Source organism: Eptesicus fuscus, chromosome 8 (assembly GCF_027574615.1).
Source record: "Eptesicus fuscus isolate TK198812 chromosome 8, DD_ASM_mEF_20220401, whole genome shotgun sequence".
NCBI classification, from domain to species: domain Eukaryota; kingdom Metazoa; phylum Chordata; class Mammalia; order Chiroptera; family Vespertilionidae; genus Eptesicus; species Eptesicus fuscus.
Window position 1 is genome coordinate 101836954 of NC_072480.1, and position 20653 is coordinate 101857606.

The 20653-nt window shown below is 46.8% G+C and overlaps 1 protein-coding gene across 1 annotated transcript in view; it reads right to left on the reverse strand.

Moving 5' to 3' along the window:
* The window catches only part of WDR17 (WD repeat domain 17), a 69240-nt gene that overhangs the window by 23399 nt on the left and 25188 nt on the right, over positions 1-20653 (reverse strand). Inside the window, exons 7-18 of the mRNA XM_054720175.1 lie at positions 19814-19980; positions 16449-16617; positions 15727-15818; positions 13512-13594; positions 11547-11633; positions 9066-9230; positions 7787-7989; positions 6694-6843; positions 6228-6358; positions 5802-5927; positions 3781-3936; positions 695-759 (exon numbers count right to left, since the gene is read on the reverse strand). Of these exons, the coding sequence (XP_054576150.1) occupies positions 695-759; positions 3781-3936; positions 5802-5927; positions 6228-6358; positions 6694-6843; positions 7787-7989; positions 9066-9230; positions 11547-11633; positions 13512-13594; positions 15727-15818; positions 16449-16617; positions 19814-19980 (1594 nt within the window). The remainder of the gene's footprint in view (positions 1-694; positions 760-3780; positions 3937-5801; positions 5928-6227; positions 6359-6693; positions 6844-7786; positions 7990-9065; positions 9231-11546; positions 11634-13511; positions 13595-15726; positions 15819-16448; positions 16618-19813; positions 19981-20653) is intronic.

Consider the following 20653-nt stretch of genomic DNA (forward strand, 5'->3'; position numbering starts at 1 on the left):
GTGTCTGCAAGCCAAGGACTGCTGGCTGCCACCAGGTGCTGGGGGGAGGCGTGGATCTGATCGTTGCTCAGAGCCTTCCGCAGGAGCCACCCATGCCGACAACTTCATATCAGACCTCTGGCTCCGGAACGGGGACGGAATAAATTTCCGTTGTTCCAAACCACCTCGCTTGTGGTGCAATGTTCTGGCATCCTTAGAAAGCGAATGCATCTCAGAAAAAAAATCTTGTTTATTACATTAAGCAAGGACATCTAGCGACGCTTGCTTGGTGTTGACGCTCTCCTTGACCCCCTGCTCCGCCCTAAGGTCCCTGGAGAGGAAAAGGCAGGCATCCGAGTGCTGCTGAGAGAGTGTCTGAGATCACAGAGGACGTGTCCCACAGCCTCTGGGAACCTCCAGAAAATCTCACCACTTACCTTTCAATAGCAGCACAGTCACCGGTGAGCACGTCTGTGGGCCTGTCGTTCCATCCACTGACAGGGGAACGGGCCTTCCACTGACTTTATCAGATGGCAGGTCAAACATAAGAGCAGCAAAATGACTTGCAACCGATTAATGTGTCGTATCAGAAGACACAAAATTCAGTTATTATTTAAAAGAATATAAAGTGTAAATCTCAAAAGCTGCCATCCTCGTCCCCTGCTGTTCCTACGCGAACACGTTTGGAAGGGCTCTGGGACACGGACGGCCTTACCTCTGCGTTAACTTCCTCCAGTACTTCATGGAGACGCCCGGTGCCACGGACAAGGCTCTGTCCCACTGCAGCGGGGGGAGAAGAGCAGAAACACAGCCGTTCCAACACACAGTCTCACGCCCAGCAGCTTGCTCTTTGATGAACTCACATTTATGAAACAAGATCTTAGAGTGTATTTAGAATGTGAGCATTTCCAGGGTCACTTTTCTATTCTATCTCATTCATCCCACAGAGTATAAATATTACTATATCCTATATAATAAAAGCGTAATATGCTAATTAGACCGGACGTCCTTCTGGACGACCTTCCAAATGAAGCCGGGGCTGTGAGGGAAGCCCGGGTCCCGGGTGCCAGAGGGAAGCCAGTGCCGGCAGCCAGGGGAAGGAAGGCCTACTCTTGCACAATTTTCATGCATCAGGCCTCTAGTCTATAATAATAAAAGCTTAATATGCTAATTAGACCAGACAGCCAAATGACCTCCCAGATGACCTTCTGGACGAAGCCGGGGCTGCAAGGGCTGAAGCAAGCCGCCACAGCTGTGAGGGCTGAGCCCCTCGCACAAATTTCATGCATCAGGCCTCTAGTTTTAAAATGAAATGATATGTAAATTGTATTATTTAGCAGAGAAAATCCCGAACTAGTCCTAGACAGAGAGACAAGAGCTAGAAAGAGGGGGAGGGAGAGAGAAAGGAGGTGATGGTGGGGGAGGGAGTTTTTAGTTTGAAAAATACATTAACTCATCATCCAACACAACACCAGAGTAATTTGTTCTGTGGTATTCCATGTTCTACGTTCAAAATAATTTGCACTGAGATTTTATTTCACTGTTATGTTTAACAAATAGATCTACTTCTATTTTTTCCTTACTCATTTTTATAAATTATATTTATTATAAATCCTTCCTTTACAATTGGTAACACCGGTCTTCATATTTAAAATATTCGACTACTAATAAGCTCATTGCTCAACCAAGGCCGATTGTGACTGTGATTCAAAATGTGGAGTTCACTACCTTCAAGTCTGGAAGGGAAGTGAGGGAAAAATATTCTGAAAGATCACTACATAAATCAAAACTTCATTTTATTTAACAAATTTTTTAATCCTCACCCAAGGATATGTTTTTTTAATTGATTTTTAGAGGGAGAGGGGGGAGAGAAAGAGAAACATCAATGTGAGAGAGAAACATCGATCAGTTGCCTCTGAGGTACGTACCCCAACAACCTAGATATGTGCCTTGACTGGGAATCTAACTCACAACCTTTCCGGTGTACGGGATGATACCCCAACCGACTGAGCCACCAGACAGGGTGCAAAACTTCATCTTAATTAAGGCTTTTCAAAACAGAGCTCTACTGCAATTAAGGCTATAAAATTGGTAATTAGCCTAAAAATAATGTTAACATTTAATCAGGTAATTTTAAATATTATATAATTTATAATCATGTTACCTAAGAAAGGGAATTTAAATATGTTTTTAAGGGAAAATTAACTATTCTGTAGTAGGAGGAAATGGAAAAAAGAAGTTGAAATGTAGATTAAATTAACGTCACCAAGCTCTTTCAGTAAGAACAAGTCTTGTAAGTGAAAAGATTACATGTTTTTCTAACCTCATAGTACTCACCTTGCAGAAATAAGCGATCTGTAAGGAGGTGATGATGAACAATGATAAGGACACCCATATTGCTAAAGGATTTTAAGCACAGTTTCTAGATCATCTATCGATAAAACTGCACCTGATTAAAGGATCTTTAATTAAATTTGAATTAAATATAGTTTAAAATTATATATACCAAAATAAAAAATTCATAAAGATAAAGAATTACACTGTTCTATCAAAATTTATTTATTTTTCTCTTTGGCTTTTGATAGATACTATTCTTTCTAGTAGCGCCCTGTTAAAAAGGTAACTTTTAGGTCATATCTTTACTTCTTCATAAGTAAAACCTTTACGCTGCTCCTAGATTAAACACTTTTTAATTTGCAGTGCCTTTCAACAATGCTTTTAAATGACACATTTTATTATTTAAGGTCAGGAAGTAATTGTCTTTAGAATATGAATCAATTAATAGGTGCATTAAACTTCATTTTGATATATTTTATTTTAACTGTTGCTTAGCTTTACTTTATATTGTTTATAAGTATCCTTACTTGTATGTCATAATTATGGTAATTATGAAATTAACCAACTTAGACATTTAAAAAAATGATCAAGTATGAAATGAGTCCACATCATTGTAGTTTTTTTGTTTTTGTTTTTTGGTGGAGTGGGAGAGTTTTGTTGAAAAATGCAAAGCTCAGTAAGTTTCCACCCTGGCTACCCTCATGTAACCAGCACGGGGATCAAGGAACAGAGCCCGCCCCCTTTTGCTCTGTCAGTCACCGCCCACCTTCCGGTGTAAGCACTTGTGCAGGATTTTAACAGGGCAGCCTCACCCCAACCTCCCATGGAAACTCTGTTTAGCTCCGTCCCCTTTAAGAACAGGCTGTGCCATCGGACGACCCTCAGTGGGAACTCTGGTCAGTGCGGGACTCGGGCACGACACACAGTATTCGCCAGGGAACCCGCGGGCAGGTTAGCCGACAGACGCTTTTCCAGGAATCAGGGTCCAGCCTCGGGCAGTGGTTCTCAGCCTTCCTCGTGCGCAGAGGCACCGGGAGGCTTACAAAAGCTCAGATCAGCCCAGCGGGCGTGGCTCAGTGGTTGAGTGTCCATCTGTGAACCAGGAGGTCAAGTTTCTATCCCCAGAGGGCACAGGCCTGGGTGGTGGGCTTGATCCCCAGTGCGGGGCGTGCAGGAGGCAGCCGATCCATGATCTCTCTCATCACTGATGTTTCTCTCTCTCTCCCTCAATAAAAATGTATTTAAAAAAAAAAAAAAAAGCTCAGGTGACCGGCTCCACCCAGAGTTTCTGACTGGAGGCCTGGGGTGGGAAATGTGTGTCTAGCAGGTCCCCGAGCCCAGGACCCACGGTGATGGCCCACACCTGACGGACCAAGGACCAGCGAGATCCGGAGGAAGGTCAGCGTCACAGGCCCCAACTAACCAAGACAGACTGCGGGGTTATTCTCTCCGATGGCCCCTCACCTCGCCAAGCTCCACCATGAGCTCGCAGTAGCGCTGGAGCTGCCCGAGCCGCAGGTGTATCTCCGCGGCCTCCTTCAGCCTCTCCTCCGTGGTCGGCGCGCCGATGCCCCCTCCGAACTTGGACATCTTGACTGTCGTCAGCTCCTGGGCTTCAGACTGGTGGCAAAGAAGAGACCTTCTCCTGAACTGTGTGCCACCAGCGCTGGCCAGGCACCCGCCCGTGAGAGCACGCTATGGACACGCAGTTGACACGCGTTCGGCACGGTGAAGCAGACCCTGAACCCAGCGCTTCTCTCTAAAGGAGGCTGCCTCTCTCACAGTGTGGGTGGGTGGACCTGGGTGGCCTGTGGGTGGGGTGGCAGAGGCGAACTCCCACTCTCCCTAAAGCTCCCGGGTTATGGTGACACAGGCCCCCAGGCCGGAGGCAGTGAGGCAGAGATGCAGCAGGGACGAGGAGGCTCATGAAGGCCGCTGTCAGACGTTAAGTGACTGGCTTCCTCGACTGGCTCCTGTACCGTCAACAGGGAACGGCGACAGTCAGACGTCCAGCTGTCACAGTTCCCTCCATGCTGACGGGTAAGCTCACTGTGGACACTGCACTGCGAACCTAAGAGCTATTTCTTCTTCCCGGGCCCAGGCCTGGCATGTGGTGGGTGCTGCAGGTCACCCAGGTGTGAGGTAACGAATACTTCTGCATTACAATTCACTAAGATCTCCACAGTACGACCAGGTTAATAACACAGCTCAGAAGACAGCCTGCCAGGCCCCTGAGACCACACCCAGCGTGGCCCCACATCCCCGGCACCCGGTTGCAGGGTAAATGGAAGCATCGCAAGCAGGTCCAGGCGACCTGTGGGGTTTCACGAGGTTTGACTTATGAGAACTACGGCTGCCTCCTCGGTTCTCAGGACATTCCTCCTCTCATGGTCACACTCTCATGCTTGGTTTTTACTGGAGATTTATCTCCTAACATTCACGTATTTCAGTCAACTAACTCTACTTATATAAAATTTTAAAATAATCTTTATATTTTAACTAGAGGCCTGGTGCATGACATTCATGCACTGGGGAAGAGGGGTCCCTCTCACAGCCTGGGATCCCTGGGGGATGTCCCACTGCTGGCTATACCCAGAGGGGTCCTTAGTGTTTGCCAGCTGTGAGCCCAGCTCCTGGCTGAGTGGTGCTCCCCTGTGGGAGCGCACTGTCCATCAGGGGGAAGCTCCTGCATTGAGCGTCTGCCCCCTGGTGGTCAGTGTGCATCATAGCGACCAGTCATTCCTCCGTTTGGTCAATTTGCGTATTAGGGTTTTATTATATAGACTAGAAGCCCGGTGCACTAAATTTGTGCATTGAGGGGGGGTGTCCCTCAGCCCAACCTGCACCCTCTCCAATCTAGGATCCCTCTCACAATCCAGGACTGCTGGCTCCCAACCACTCGCCTGCCTGCCTGATTGCCCCTAACCGCTTCTGCCTGCCTGCCTGATCACCCCTAACTGCCCGCCCCCACGGGCCTGGTCGCCCCGTACTGCCCCCCCTGCCAGCCTCATCACCCCTAACTGCTTTCCCCTGCTGGTCTCGTCCCCCCCTCCAACTGCCCTCCCCTTCAGGCCTGGGTCCCCCCAAACTGCCCTCCTCTGCAGGCCTGGTCCCCCCCCAACTGCCCTCCCCTGCAGGCCTTGTCCCTCCCAACTGCTCTCCCCTGCAGGCCTGGGTCCCCCCTAACTGCCCTTCCCTGCAGGCCCAGTCCGCCCCAACTTCCTCCCTCTGCCAGCCTGGACACCCCTAACTGCCCTCCCCTGCTGGCCTGATCACCCACAACTGCCCTCCCTTGAAGGCCTGGTCCCTCCCAACTGCCCTGCCCTGCTGGCCATCTTGCTGCAGCCATCTTGTGACCACATGGGGGCAGCCATCTTGTGTGTTGGAGTGACGGTCAATCTGCATATTACTCTTTTATTAGATAGGATAGCGAGAACGCACAACTCCCTTTTGCCGGAGCCCCTCCTGCGTGCCACTGCACTCACCGTGCGGAACTTGAGCAGGTGCTTCCGGTGCATGATGCCTTTGCAGTAGTTGTGAGGAAGTAAGCTGTCATCCTGCCCTTTGATCACGGCCACCAAGGCCCACAGGTTGTCACTGCCACCTGGAGGCTAACAGTGGACGCAGAGTCAACAGCCAAGGACGTGCTCAGGAGGGAGAAACCCCGCAGCCGCTGCCTCTGCACCCGCGCCATGCAGGCACACGGAACTGAGCATGAGCAAAGGAACAGCCACTCCGCCTCCCACCACCCATCTCCAGGTTCACCTGCTTGCTTACACTGTGCAGGCATGTTCAGAGGGACGCAGTGAACCCGTGACACATGTAAACATGTGATGACTTCATGACCACGGCTGTGACCATCCATTTCGGGGCAGAGGGAAATGCTCACACCTCATCCCTGTCATACTCACGGACAGACACTCCGAAAACCACCGGAGCTTCTTCCCACGCGGGTGTCCACCCAGCTTCTCTATTTCCTGTTTAATGTCCCGCGACACTTTGCCGCACAGCACGGGGGGCGTGCCTCGCAGGATGGCGTCATCTGGAGAACAGACATCACTCAGTGAGAAAAGACTGTCGGGAGATTTGACTTAAAAATAAAAATCTGGCCTGACTGGTGTGGCTCAGTGGTTGAGTGGTGACCTATGAACCAGGAGGTCGCGGTTCCATTCCCAGACTGGGCACATGCCCAGGTTGTAGGCTCCATCCCCAGTGGGGGGCGTGCAGGAGGCAGCCAATCAATGATTCTCAGCATTGATGTTTCTCTCTCCCTCTCTCTCTCCCTTCTCTGAAATCAATAAAAACACATTTGAAAGTAAATAAATGAATAAATAAGTAAGTAAAAATAAAAAGCGGACTCATGCATATTGTCAGTACCCGTGTTCCCGATAATTTCCTTCCAGGGTCTGTCCGCCAGGATGCTGATCTGTAAAGGGGCGATTAAAGGGGCCAATGACCACAGCCGCACGGTGGAGTCCCGGGAGCAGGAGGCCATGGTGAAGGGGCGGCTGGGATGGCACGTTAAACCTGAAGGAAGAAGAAACGGCTTTAACTGGAGTCAACACTGGACATATTTTTTATCTACATGGACCTCAGCGAACGCATACAGGATTGAACTTTTGACGAAGTGTTTCTATCTTGACTGAAAACACTGTAAGAATGGAATAAATTATTTAGCATATTCCATGAATAATGGATATAAATGGAATAGTTATGGGGAAGCAAATGGCCCTGGATAAAAATGTTGAAATTATATTTCAGTTTATTAATACCAATACAGCACACAGCCATCTGTGACTCCATGGAAGTTCTAGCCACAAGGGCGGGGGCCCTTTCGATTTAAAATGACCAGAAATGCGATTCCCTCTCACGCTCAGTCCCACGCTGACTCAATGAAAAGGCCACTGGACCTGAGCACATGGACACACATGGCTGGATTAGGGTTACTTTCTTTGAGGAATCATTTTTGCCATCGTCATTGACCTACTTAGGCCCAGCAAGGTTTTGGTGCTGCAAATGAGAGTGAAGTGATGTGCAAAAGATAAGAAATCAGATTTTCCATACCCAACTCAATAATATTTAAAAACAAAACACCACTCTACATATACGAGAATAGAGGTAGAGGAATGGCTAAGTAAATTATATCTACTTTGTTACTGATTTCCTGTTTTATAACGTACCCCTGGACTGAGGGGAAGAGAGGAAGAAAAATCCAAGCCATACATGCAAATTGTGTGTGTGTGTGTGTGTGTGTGTGTAAACACAAGTACACCTGCAGGTAAAGACACCACAATGTAAACAAAAGTTATATTCTGCAAGTTTCTGATGATGTTTTTATTGTCTGTATGGTTTCTAATGAGAATGTTATTTTAAAATGAAACAGTGTAAGACTTCTTTAAAACACTATACTGCTCAGAAATGACAGTCATCATTAAGAGAGCACAATGTAAAAGCATGAGAAACACTTTACCATACACGTCTGCGCCATGATCGTACACGGTGTCCAGGCACGTCCCCTCGCGAGTGTCCCACACCCTCACCGTGTAGTCCCAGCTGCCGGAGACGAGAAGGTACGGGATCTCAGGGTTCCACACCAGCCCCCGCACGGGGCCCGAGTGCCCACTGAGAACACGGATGCAGGCGTCTTGAGTATAATCCCAGATTCGAACAGAACTGGAACAGAACATTCTGGGTATAATACCATTTCAGTTATAATTTACCTGAAATATTAACATATTCTTATTGGAGCACAATGATTACTTCTCAGTATATTAAAAAAGCATTTTATGTTTCAAGATATGCTAAGACTCTCTTCTTCATAGAAGATGGAAATGAATAATTAGGCCAGAGCTAGCGTACTCCAATATAGAGTATTTTTTCTCCTGACTTTCACTGGTCATTTGCTAATGATACTAAATGTACTATTTCACAGTTTATATGTTTAAAGAATTTATTTCTTAAAATGAAATACCTAGAACAGATAAAACCAAAGAAAAATATGAGTAATAACATGGATACGACAATTTAAGAACACTTAAATTTTTTGTAAGTCATGAAAATACTGTCTATATGGCAATGGATATTACCTAAAAAATCAATTCATATTTATGATTATATCAGTACAGAAAGTCACCCCTCCATGTTTCTGTCAGTATAATAAGTTGCTTATTCAGTGTGGAATCACTCTCAGATCATTACACAATTTAAATATAACTGGATTCATATGACTTGAATCTACTGATTAAACAAAGTACAAATGTTACTAAAATAAAATTTGAACTAAAAATAAACTTAAGACTTCCCCTAATGCCAACTTTGCTTAGACAATTCATACTAATTTTTTAGTCACAGATTTATATCAATCTGATGATACCAAACTGTTGATACTTCAAAGATTCTATTACACTACAAAGGAGACACATTATATACATTTGTATTTTTTTAAGGCGTGTCTCTTCTGCTTTCTAGAAAAAGACCTCTTCTTTCCCCCTTATCCTAGGACAGCACAATGTATCCAGGTGAATCAAAATCTGCTTTTGGGTGCTAATTTCTTATATCTATTTAAATTATTTTGTTTGATATCACACCTTCATAGATAAGACTATATTGATTTTTTTAAATTAATGCAATTAAATTGAATGCAACTAGGTACTTGTTGACTGCCAACATGTTAAGCACATATCTCAAACATCCCCACACCAGTTGGGTCATGTAAATGGGCCGGGAAATTCGGATCCAAAGCCACGCACCCGTCATCGGAGCCGCTGCAGAGGATGCCCTCCCTCAGGGGCGACCAGCGCACGTGGAACACCTTGGCCGTGTGCCCACTGAACACCTTCAGCGGCTGGTCCGAGCTGGTGGCCACGTAGTAGACGCGCACGCCTCCGTCTTCGCAGCCAGTGGCTATCATGTCTCTGAAAGGCCATCGGAGGCCCATGGAGACACGGAAATAGGAAAGATGCGGTGTTACTTGTTGCTGATCATTTCAAAACGCACACAGTTCTAACTTCAAACAGTAGAAGTTTTGCTTCCTTAGTGAAGTGAGACTAAAATCTTACACAAGTAAAAACATAATTTGCAGAAACTGCCCTAATACCAACAATGTGTCTCTCTTACTGTTCCCCTTTGACCAATTACATTTTTATTTTATTCATCTTAGACCTGAGATGACGGTATTTATATTTCTATATGTTCTTTTTCAAAATGTCCAGATTGAGAACTTCTTGACTATTTCTCAGAACTGCTGGTACTTAGGACGGGTCCCCAGTGGTGAGTGACGGAGATGTGCTTGCTTGCTGGTAAGCAGACTGTTAATTACACCCACCGGCCCTCTGGTCGATTCTGCGGCAGCCGGGGTCAAACCGTTCCCCTGGGAAGGCCCGCTGGAATCGCCCCCAAACCAGGGCTGCTCATCCAGGACAGTGGTCGGCAAACTCATCAGTCAACAGAGCCACATATCAACAGGACAACGATTGAAATTTCTTTTGAGAGCCAAACTTTTTAAACTTAAACTTCTTCTAACGCCACTTCTTCAAAATAGACTCGCCCAGGCCGTGGTATTTTGTGGAAGAGCCACACTCAAGGGGCCAAAGAGCCGCATGTGGCTCGCAAGCCGCAGTTTGCCGACCACGGATCTAGGGCGAGTCACAGCCCTGTCTGCGGATTCTCTTTTGGCTTGAGATGCTCTAACTGCTGGAGGCAACAAAGGACCTACTAGAATATAACATGTGGATCTGATCTTTAAATGATCTTGTTTCACATTCTCAGGAGCGTGAGAGTAAGCTAAGCAACGGCTTATACCCTAGTGGTCATGCTTGGGATACTGTTTCCAAAGGGAGTCTGAGTCCTCGGCTGACGGTGGGGTCCTGGGCCCATCAGAACAGCCCCCCTAAGGGCCATTACCCACCATAAGCAGCTCCCACACCCTAGAGGCCAAGAGGCCACATCACACGGCACAGGCCTCGAACTGCTGCCCTTTGTCACAGGGGTTGTAAGAACGTACTTATATAGTCCTGTGTGAAGAAATACACCAGTTTTCCAGTGGGCATGCTGATCTGTAAATGTGCAGGTTACATCTGCCCAAGCCCACTGATACACAGGCTGGTTTCAATATCATTTGCATAATGAAATATTTATGTGTATAAATGAATACATTTATATATATATATATGCAGACACATAAGTATAACATCTTAGAAATTAAATAATAAACATTCAAAGAGTATACCTACAGACATCAAAATTAATATTCAGAGATACCTTATGAATAAACTTTCATAAGTTCAAGGTGTTTCTCACTTATCTCCGAACATGCTAAGTAGAACATGAATATAGCAGTTGGAACAATTTTAAAAAGATCTTTAAAAATAAAAGTTATTAGGCAGGCTTGGTAGTAAGCGTAATAGTTAAGCATGAAGGACTTTTTGAAAAGAAAAGCTTTCTTGGCCAACAAAGCATACTGCTTTAATCACTAGTTTTAATTTCAACTGTCAAAGGCCTATTAAAGCTACGAAACTGAGAGAGGAGAGCGTGGAACCGTGATGTTGGTCAGACACAAGGGAATTTGTGTATTGAACAGAGTGTCTGGCTAAGGACATAGAGCTACAAAAAGGTATCACTCTGAGAGCTGACTGCTCAATTTCGAAAATGACATGCATTTTAATAAACACTGCCTTTATAGTTGTTCGAAGTGGGTGTATAAATTTGGGGGGGCCACCCTATAGATTGGACTGATTTATATTTTTCATTAGTTAGCCACACGCTTTATCCTAAGGCAGTGATGGCGAACCTATGACACGCGTGTCAGCACTGACACGCATAGCCATTTCTGATGACACGCGGCCGCTGAGGCGGCCACATGCCGAGGATGAAACATTTGCTGCTCCTGAGGATGAAACATTTGCGAAATAATGTTTTTTCCTCAAAGTGACACACTACCCGAGTTATGCTCAGTTTTTTGGCGAAGTTTGACACACCAAGCTCAAAAGGTTGCCCATCACTGTCCTAAGGCCTCAGAAAGCTGTTCTGAAAGCAGGGAATTGATGTTTCTAAGTCACATAAAGACAAACCATGAGATAAAAAGACACTTGGACCCACTAAGCAATGCGGAGGCCAGGCAAGGGGGATGCTACCTGAAGGTGAGGAGGTTCCCTCTGGGGTGACATTGGACTTGGTGGCTATTGAAATCTCAGAGATGCAGTGATTCCTGATTTCAGGGGGAGGAGACTCACTTGTTGTTTGGGCTCCAGTCACAACCAAACACGGCAGCAGGGTGCTTGTACTTGTGCAGCACGCTCCCGTCGGGGGTTCGGATGATGCTGAAACGGAGCGCAATGTGTCAACCGGAAACAAACACTGCGAATGCTCCGCTCAGGGGAACAAAGAACGGCGTCAGTCAAGCCTGAGTGTGTTAGGAGAGGGACCTCGCCTGCACAGCACTGGGCACCGTCGAAAGTGCTGGGTAAGTGTGATCTACGTCACATATTACTGGTTATGGGAACCTGTGTATACCCATTAAAGGGGATACATTTCCATTTAGAAATGATTTCTTATAGAATTTTCTATTGAGGAAAGGCACAACTTATACATCTATTTTAAACCATGATGATATAGCTAACATATGCACGAGGTATTCAGCTTCAGAATTTATATTTAAAATAACTCATTTCTAATGCTGGTTACATGTCCTATCATTCCAAGTCCAAGATGTACATGTTGTAGTATTTCTCTGCATGTTCTAAGCGATGTAAGCAGAAATGTGAAGGACCCCTTTTCCCTAAAAGGACCCTGTATGCTTTAACTGCAATACCATCTACATGACACCATTATGCAAGGCCTACTGATTCCTTTAGAAAGAAAAAAGTAAGTTGTGTATAAACTAATGTATTACAGGTTTTAAAAAGTTTTTGGAACAGACCCCCTAAGACACCGTTAGGTCCACCAGACTTCTGAGGTTGCTGGGTGGTGTGACTAAAGCACAGTCGGTGACTAAATACTTGACCCATGCAAATAAGTGTTTAGTCCCTGGCTGTGCTTCATCATCAAATAAACACAGCCCTGAACGGACATGTGTCACCCCATCAAAAAACACGTAGGCACAGTTTTCGTATTTTGGTTTGTATCAATTTGCAAATTCTTTCAAGGGAAATATCACTAATGTTGTTATTTCCGATAATTTTAATATCCCGGTAAAGAACTTTACGTTTCCATAAGTACTACCTTTCCCACTGAAATGAAAAAGTGAGAATAAGAAAACTGCCTGTACAGCAAAACCGAAGACGGGACAAATCACTATCGTCCAGCAACCATGAGTGCCTGTATCACCGCCAGAGACCGCAACCCCTGCAGCTGAGGGGCATCATCAGATTAAAACATTGTTTTAGCCCAAAGGCAATTGCTCCCTTGCGTAGTATATTTTGGAAACCTACCTTCCCCGAGGACTTAACCGAATTGAGAAGCAAGTGTTTCTGAGACATGGGGTCAGAGAACCGAGCTTCTATAACAAGGCATTTCCCACATGCATTCCCTTATCCCTATGCTTTTCTAAATAACAGCACCTCCCAAACTGTGGAGACGTTTCTAGAGCACTGGATAGCTCCCGAGTTGCTGTAACACTGACCTGCCACTCCCTCCAGAATCTGAGGAGAAACGTTTCGACTCTTCATGAAAAGTCCTTCGAGCCTCTTTGAGGCCATTCAGTCTCTTTTCGTTATTACTCGGGTAGTGCTGTCACTTTGCAGCAATGGCTGGTTCCTTTTTATTACTTATTTTTTGTTAATTTTTAAAAAATGGGCTTCAGAGAGGAAGGGGGTGGGAGAGAGAGAGAGAAACATCCACGATGACAGGGAATCATGGATCGGCTGCCTTCTGCACGCCCCCCACTGGGGATGGAGCCTGCCACCCGGGCATGGGCCCTGACCAGGAACTGAACTGTGACCTCCCGGTTCCTAGGTCGATGCTCACCCACTGAGCTACGCCGGCCAGGCTCTTTTTACTTATTTTTGAACATCATTTCATCATTATTTATTACTGATGCATCATAGCAATACAGCAGAGGCCTGTGTGGGCTTCTACATAGTATTGAGGACAGGTGTGCACACATGAACCTCATCAGGACGTGCGTGTCGGAGCTGCCAGGACACGCTGGCAGGCCCCGGGGCTTCTCTGTGGACGTGACAGCCGCACGCAGCACTCACCAGAGACCGTCTCCGCTGCAGGTCGCTATTCGTTTGGAATCTTTATGACTCCAGGCGACGCAGAATATCCCATTGTTTCCATGCTTCAAAAAATGCAAAATGCCTGTCAATAAGAAATAATGCACCTCTTTCTCTCATTTACTTCTCCGTCTAAGCATTACTTTGCTACGAGGAGCTGGCTGTGGGTGATGCTAGCAGAGGCGTTGCGGCCACACCACAGCAGGCAGTGACTACACACTCTAAGAACGTGTCCAGCTCTCACACTTCACCCAGGATCATTGTTTCAGAACATGAATCGGGGGGCTTCTGCCTCTCTTCTGTGGACCCGGGTCAAGCGCCGGAAGTGCTTGCTGAGCTCCCTGAGGATGAAGCTCTGCTCCCCGCCTTCTCCTGCAAACCCCAGGCGGTGGGAGGGTGGCTGGCCCGCTTCCTACCCCAGGGCAACCAGGCATTGTGGCCACGACTGTTCTTCTCAACTTCAAAGTTCTACTTTCATGAAAGCAGAGAAGAGCAGATTTAAGATCATTCCTAGAACAAAGGACCTCACTGATCTGTGCGTCCGCACTCTCAGGCTGAGGGCGGGGAAGGGACGCAGGCCCAGTGCTGCGATGAGGACCTGTAAGACTCCAGAAGGATGTTATCCATGGGCATGTCATCCTTCAACGGGGACACGGGCGAGTAAGGTGCTGTCACCCCATTCCCAAAGCTGATGGAAGACGTTTCAGTCTGACCTGTGGCAGCTATAGGGAGGGAAAATGCCTTTTTACCCTGTTCCATGGCCGTTTGACTAAGGCGGTCTCTAGCTGCTGTTTTTACCTCTTTGGAGCTCCAGGGGGAGGCTTACAAAAATGGATACGAAATGGGGTCGTGTCCATCCCCGTGACCTGGAGCGCAGGCCCCCGCCCGCTCCGCTCCCCCATGTGGAGTACACCCGGCTCTCCAACATCCCGCTGTGCCTGTGTGAGGCGCAGGTAACCGCTAAGTCAAGCGGGCGTTGCTCATTTCCCCCAGTTATTCTCCCAGATCTGAGCCATTTGACACCGGTCTTCGCTGGAAAGACACGGTGGATCCAGGCGACAGGAATACGGTGCTACGATGCCGGGCTCTGGGGTCAGGCTGGGACGGCTCTAGCGCTAATGGACGGCTACTGCAGGTCACAGGATGCCCTAAGAACAGTCCAACAGATCTGACACCTGGGGTAAATTAATGTCTGGTATTGAGGGATCCTCTTCAGGTTCCTTTCTTCTCCTGGCTCCCTTTGTCATGCATGGGGTGCTGTTGTTCCAGCTTGGGGGGGGGGGTGGAGTGGGGATAGGGAGGACAGTGCTGGAGGGGAGTGTGGCTGTTACCTGGAGAAAGGGCAGGAGCGGAGCCCAGGCCTCTGCGGGCGTTTCCTCTGCTGAGGGCAACACTGCCCCCTGGCGTCGGAAGTTCCCAAACACTCCAACCCCGGGAGATCAAGGCTACTTGATCCTCAAAGGGTAAGTCTTTTGTATAAATGGTTTTAAAGCCTCAAATATATACACGATTTTATAGACGTTGTATACTTAATAGACATTAACAGTAATCATTTGAAACGAATGGAATTTCAAAGTAGCAAGAGACAATCCTAGATTCTGTGGCATTTCCCTTGATTCCTATCTAACACGCTGTCATGAGATCATGTGTGTTTCCCAAATATTAGTGGGACTCCGTCCACTCTGGGTGACAGCCGACTCCAAGCAGAAGTGCAAGCCCCATCCGTGACACCACAAATAGGAAGAGGAGAGGTCTTAGGGCTTGTCATGGAATAGAAGGATTTGAGGACTGAAAGGAAACCTAAGGAACTATATAACCGACTTCCCATCCTAGAGGTGAAGAGTCGGGTTCAGGCAACAAAGGATTCTCCCTACGTCAACAGTCAACAGCTAACCAGCGAGAGGCCTGGGGCGGTGACGTGGGACTGCTCTGGGTTCAGTCTCTTCCGGCTACTGGCTATGTGCCGAGATAACTGGGGAGGACGGCTCAGATTCCTGCGAAGACCTGGTGCCACTGGAGGTGGATTGATTTTTCAGAATTCATTTAGACACGTAAACACCCTCTTGGGTTCTCTTCTAATTCAGAGAACACAATGCCACCTGGTGGTTCTCTATTACGTTAAGAGACAAAAGCATTGGCAACGTCGGGAGCAGCCTAAGACATCAGGCTACTCAGCCACCAGTGAGTAACACCTTACCTCATTAAAGCGCTGCACCATTCGGCCCTTTTTAATGTCCCAAATGAAGGCACCATTTTGGGAAGTTGCTCCGGCAATACAATCCAAATCACCTGGGGAAACAATTTGATAGACGTTATCTGACATGCCTGCCAGAAATGTGCTTCCCAAAAATGCAATTTTTGAAAAAGACTTGAGACTTGCTAAGTAGTTCTTTAAAAAAAAATTTTTTTTATGTTAAAATCCACAGAATTAATCACAGGGTCACCAGTGAACTGTGCTGATGTATAAGCACTCATATTTACAAAACAGCTGCATCAGGGGAAACTCTGCATTGTCATTTAGAAAACACATTTTGTAACTTTAGAAAGCAAATTTTTAACACTTTCATATATTTGATTCGCATAAAACTTTAAAGGAAAATGGTCACGTAAAAGGTGTTATATCGTTAAAGGCATGTCTATACAAATGCAACTAAAATTAGATGGGGCACAATCAGCCTGATTTACCTTGGCTTTTCCCTATGGTCACGTGACACCAAAGGGCCCAGAAATCCAAGCGTCCAGGCGGGAAGTCTATTCAGAAAACCTCCCCAAAACTCACCCAACAACTATGTTCTTCCTCTGGGCCTCTGCCGGCCCTTGGAAGACGACGACATTGAGGGGAAGAAGGTGATTCAAAGGAAAATAAAGGTCCGGAAGGCCATTTAGTCGTCCTCCCGATTTTAATGACACACTTCTTACCTGGCGCCCAGGAGAGGGAATAAATCACCCCCTCGTTCCCCGGGGACGTGTACACCGCGGTCAGCGTGTCCACGTCCCAGACCTTCACGGTGCCATCGAAGGACGCTGTCGCTAAGAGGTTGGGGTCGTTGGGCTTGAACTTGCAGTCGAAGATGGTTTCCACGTGTCCCTAGGAAGGCAGCACACCCGTCACAGCCCCTGAGCAAACCCAGGTGATGGCTAAGCAAACCACAGTGTGCAGTCAAGTCCAACCCTGCACCAGGGCTTCCAAATACCAGTGCAAACGTGTGACGGCGAGCGAAGACACGGAGCCTGCGTGCTGCTGCTGTGGAGCGTCCCTGTGCTGTGACTGTACCCCTGCACAGACCCAGATTTTATTCAGCCCCAGTGCCCTAAGTCAGCCACTGTCAAAGATGTCCAAAAGTCCAATTGCAGCTGCCGTTCAATGCATATGTTCTCTTAATACTTGTCATACACAGAGGACTATGCTAGGCATTTATAAAGCAATGAACTCTTAACAGTTATTATGTAATGCTGGGAACATAATAAAAGACAAGATAAAACTGAAAACATCCTTTAATGCAGTTATTGCTTTCTTCATACCAATGACATACTCCAAAAGGACTTCTCAGCTTTAACTGAAAGAAGACGCATCTGGCTTGGTCTTGTTTTCAATCAAGTTTTTAAACTGTTCCAAAGCTTCCTAGCAAGTTTGCTCTTTGGAACTCACAATCCTGTCTCCCTGACATGGTGACACGCATCCCAGACACCCCGCAGGCTGTGCGGTGGGACGTGCGGATGTGTGCAAACATACACTTGCAGAGTGGAGGTTAATTACCGGGTGCCTGCGGGCGAACCTGGGAAGAATCTAAGGTAAGCAGCCAGTTGCCAGGTGTGTCTCCCCAGCACCGGGGATGGGAACAGACCCTCCCCTCCTACTCCAAGCAGCAGCCACTACAGCATGCTGGGACCCAGGGACAATTAACACAGGGACAGGGTGGGCTCTCTTCCCCCCACGCCTGCCTTAAAGGTACAGGGGAGCCTTTACACTCCGGTGCCTCCAGAGAGCAGGGCCTCAGGAAACCGCACCAGGGCTGCAAGGTGCCTCCTCTGGGAGGGGAGAAGGGGAGGCGGGTGCAGCCGCTGGTGCAGCCCCAGGGGCTGGGCAGGGGCAGGGGCGGGGCTACTCCCATCCTCCTGTCACTCACGGCAGGGACTGCCTGCAGGTGCCTTCTTCAACGTTAATTCACGGCTACGCTTTCAGATCTCACTGGAAAAATCATGGAGCAAGACTAAGCGGCGCCTGTTTCTTGTCTTCTTAGCAGGAGGAGGGCAGGGGTGGAAGGAAGAAATGGAAGCATTTCCCTTCATTTCAGTCAAGCCGACATCCACGTGGAAGGACGCCTGTTAGCAAGTCTCTGAACAGGGGTTTCTGATGTCACGTGACTTAAAAGCTTGGAGATGCCTGGCGCACACAGCATCGCATGAGATGTCTGTGCTGGTGACTGTCCTGCCAGCCCCAGCTGGGTCTGCGTTAGCAATGCGACTTTATAAGGAAAAAAGTCACGTCTCCTCTGACTGGCAGACACTTTGAAAGTGAGAAGAGCCAGTGAAATAATTTATGATCAAGGAATGTTTTAGTTTTGATGGAATTATAAATTTAACATAGTTTTTTTTTTAAATAAATCATATTTTAATATGAGGATATACACTCAATAGAAAGTCTTTTGAACTTAGATTGCATAACTTCCTTACTAATGTGAATTTTAAAACACTTGTTATAGTTTTCTCTCTTCCCTTTCATAATTCTTTTAAAAGTAGGTGGTAATTGGAAATATGGAAGAAGTTTCCCACACTGGGGAAGCATTTACACGGAAGGAAAAGCTTACAGGGAAAGAAAATTCAATAATAAAAAGAATATCTACAAAAAGAATGTTTCTATATAACTAAGCTATACATTGTTAAAAAATATTTTTGCTAATGTTCCATATTTTTATTTAAGGATAAAATTAAATTAGCCTTCAAATAACAGTATTATTGATTATTTCCCTTTCTCTCTTTATTTTTTTTAAAGAAGGGCAATTATAGCTGTAGAATCCTTTCTAAGTTTTCCAGGGAAAAACAATTAACATTTAAAAGTCTTAAATGTCTAGATTAGTATAATTCAAACCTGTAGGGAAAAAATGGGCATTTTATAAACAAGGAAAAATGAAGAAGGATGATTCTTGACAAATAGGAATTACAACACAATATGCATGAATACATTCATTTGCTCATTCATTATGCATGTATTCATTCATTCGACAAAACTTAAGGAAGTCTTGCTATGTGCCAGGCCCTGCGTTAGGCAGTGGAGATAAAGCATAGATTAAAACCAAGCAAAAACGCCGGTCCCCCGCGAGGCTGCATTCTACTGCGTGTGGAGGCTTAGTGGTCATGAGCACAGAAGAGCCCTGGCCAGTGCTGCTCAGTCGGTTGAGCATCGTCCCTACAGCGAAAGGTCACCGGTTCAGTTCCCAGTCAGGGCACGTGCCTGGGCGGTGCTCAGGAGGCAGCCGATCGTCGAGGTTTCTCTCTCTCCTTCTCCCTTCCTCTCCCTGCAAAATCAATAAAAACATTTTAAAAAAAGAACAGAAGATGACAGAATCATAGAATTATAATGATTCAATAATAGAAAATAAATCTTAAAAATACTTCATCCATCCGCCTTGCTCACTCACAGATGGGAACACCAAAGCTTGGAGTAGCTGGCAGAGACGGAATTGTCCTTCCTCCTAAGAAAGGGTTATTCTGTTTCTCTCTTTGCTTCCAAAACATGGCGCAGCAATGCAGTTTCCAGCACTGGACGGGGGCTGGCATGGTCCACACAGCAATGGAACACTACCAGCCATGCGGGACAACCAGGGTAAGCAGGCAGTGATGTTCCCTGGAGTTTCATGTTTAAAGCTTAAAGAATCTTAATAGTTTTGTCATCATTCTATACATCATTCTAAAATGTTTCAGCCACCCTGGGTACAGTCCTAATGATACGATTTGTTTTAAAAATATATACATTTCTAGAGAGAGAGGAAGGGAGAGGGATAGAGATAGAAATATCCATGATGAGAGGGAATCACTGATCAGCTGTCTCCTGCAGGCCCCCCACTGGGGATTGAGCCCGCAACCTGGGCACGTGCCCTGACAGGGAATTGAACCTGTGACCTCTTGGTACATGGGTTGACGCTGCTCAACCACGGAGTCACACCAGCCAGGCTGATTCTTTACAAAAATAAATGTTAACAATATTAATATGTAAGTAAAAGTAAACATCATGAGCGTCACACGATAAGTGCTGTGTGTGAGAGAAGGGACGGCCGCAGACATACCATGTCCCTCAGGAAATCCCACTTCTTGGCTCCCAGGTCATACAGGCCCACGCCACCGTCCAGGAAGCAGCAGAGGGCGTGTCCGGGGGGCAGGGAGGACACCTGGCCCGGGGGCAGCGCCTCGCTCGTGGAGGATGTGTGATTTGGGGTGGGAGGCTGGATTGAAACTGAAAAAGAAAAAGATCAGCAGGTAAACATTTATGGTAGCAGCTTCTCGTGTGCAAATGACACCACGGGGATTGATTTCCTCTCACCAGAACTGGGGTTTGTGAACTGTAAGCAATAATCATATTTCTGCCTCAGGAGTACTTTTGCAGTTTTGCCAAAATGAGGGGGTGAGAAGGGTTGCGGGGGAAAAGGAGGTTTATAACTACTACAGTAATTAATCAGTCATAATCCTATCTAATAAAAGAGAAATATGCAAATTGACCGTATATCCACTACACCCACAAGCCATGCCCACCAGCCAATCAGGAGGGAGTATGCAAATTAACCCAACAAATATGGCAGCAGCCACAGAGCTGGAGAGAGCAGGAGGCTTGGGTTGCCCTTGGCGATGGAGGAAGCCAAGCTTCGCGACCACCCTGGCCTGCCCTGGCCTCCGCTCAAGGCTACAAAGTTTCAATTATAGAAGATAAATAAATCCCAGATACCAGGGCCTCCGCTTGGGTCGCCGGGGGGTGTGACCGGCCTGCAAACCACCACAGACCCCCTCACCCAGGCCGCCCCACACCCCAAGGGAACCCCTACCCTGATCTGGGACACCCTTCAGGGCAAACCAGCCAGCCCCCACCCGTGCACCAGGCCTCTATCCTATCTAATAAAAGAGTAATATGCAAA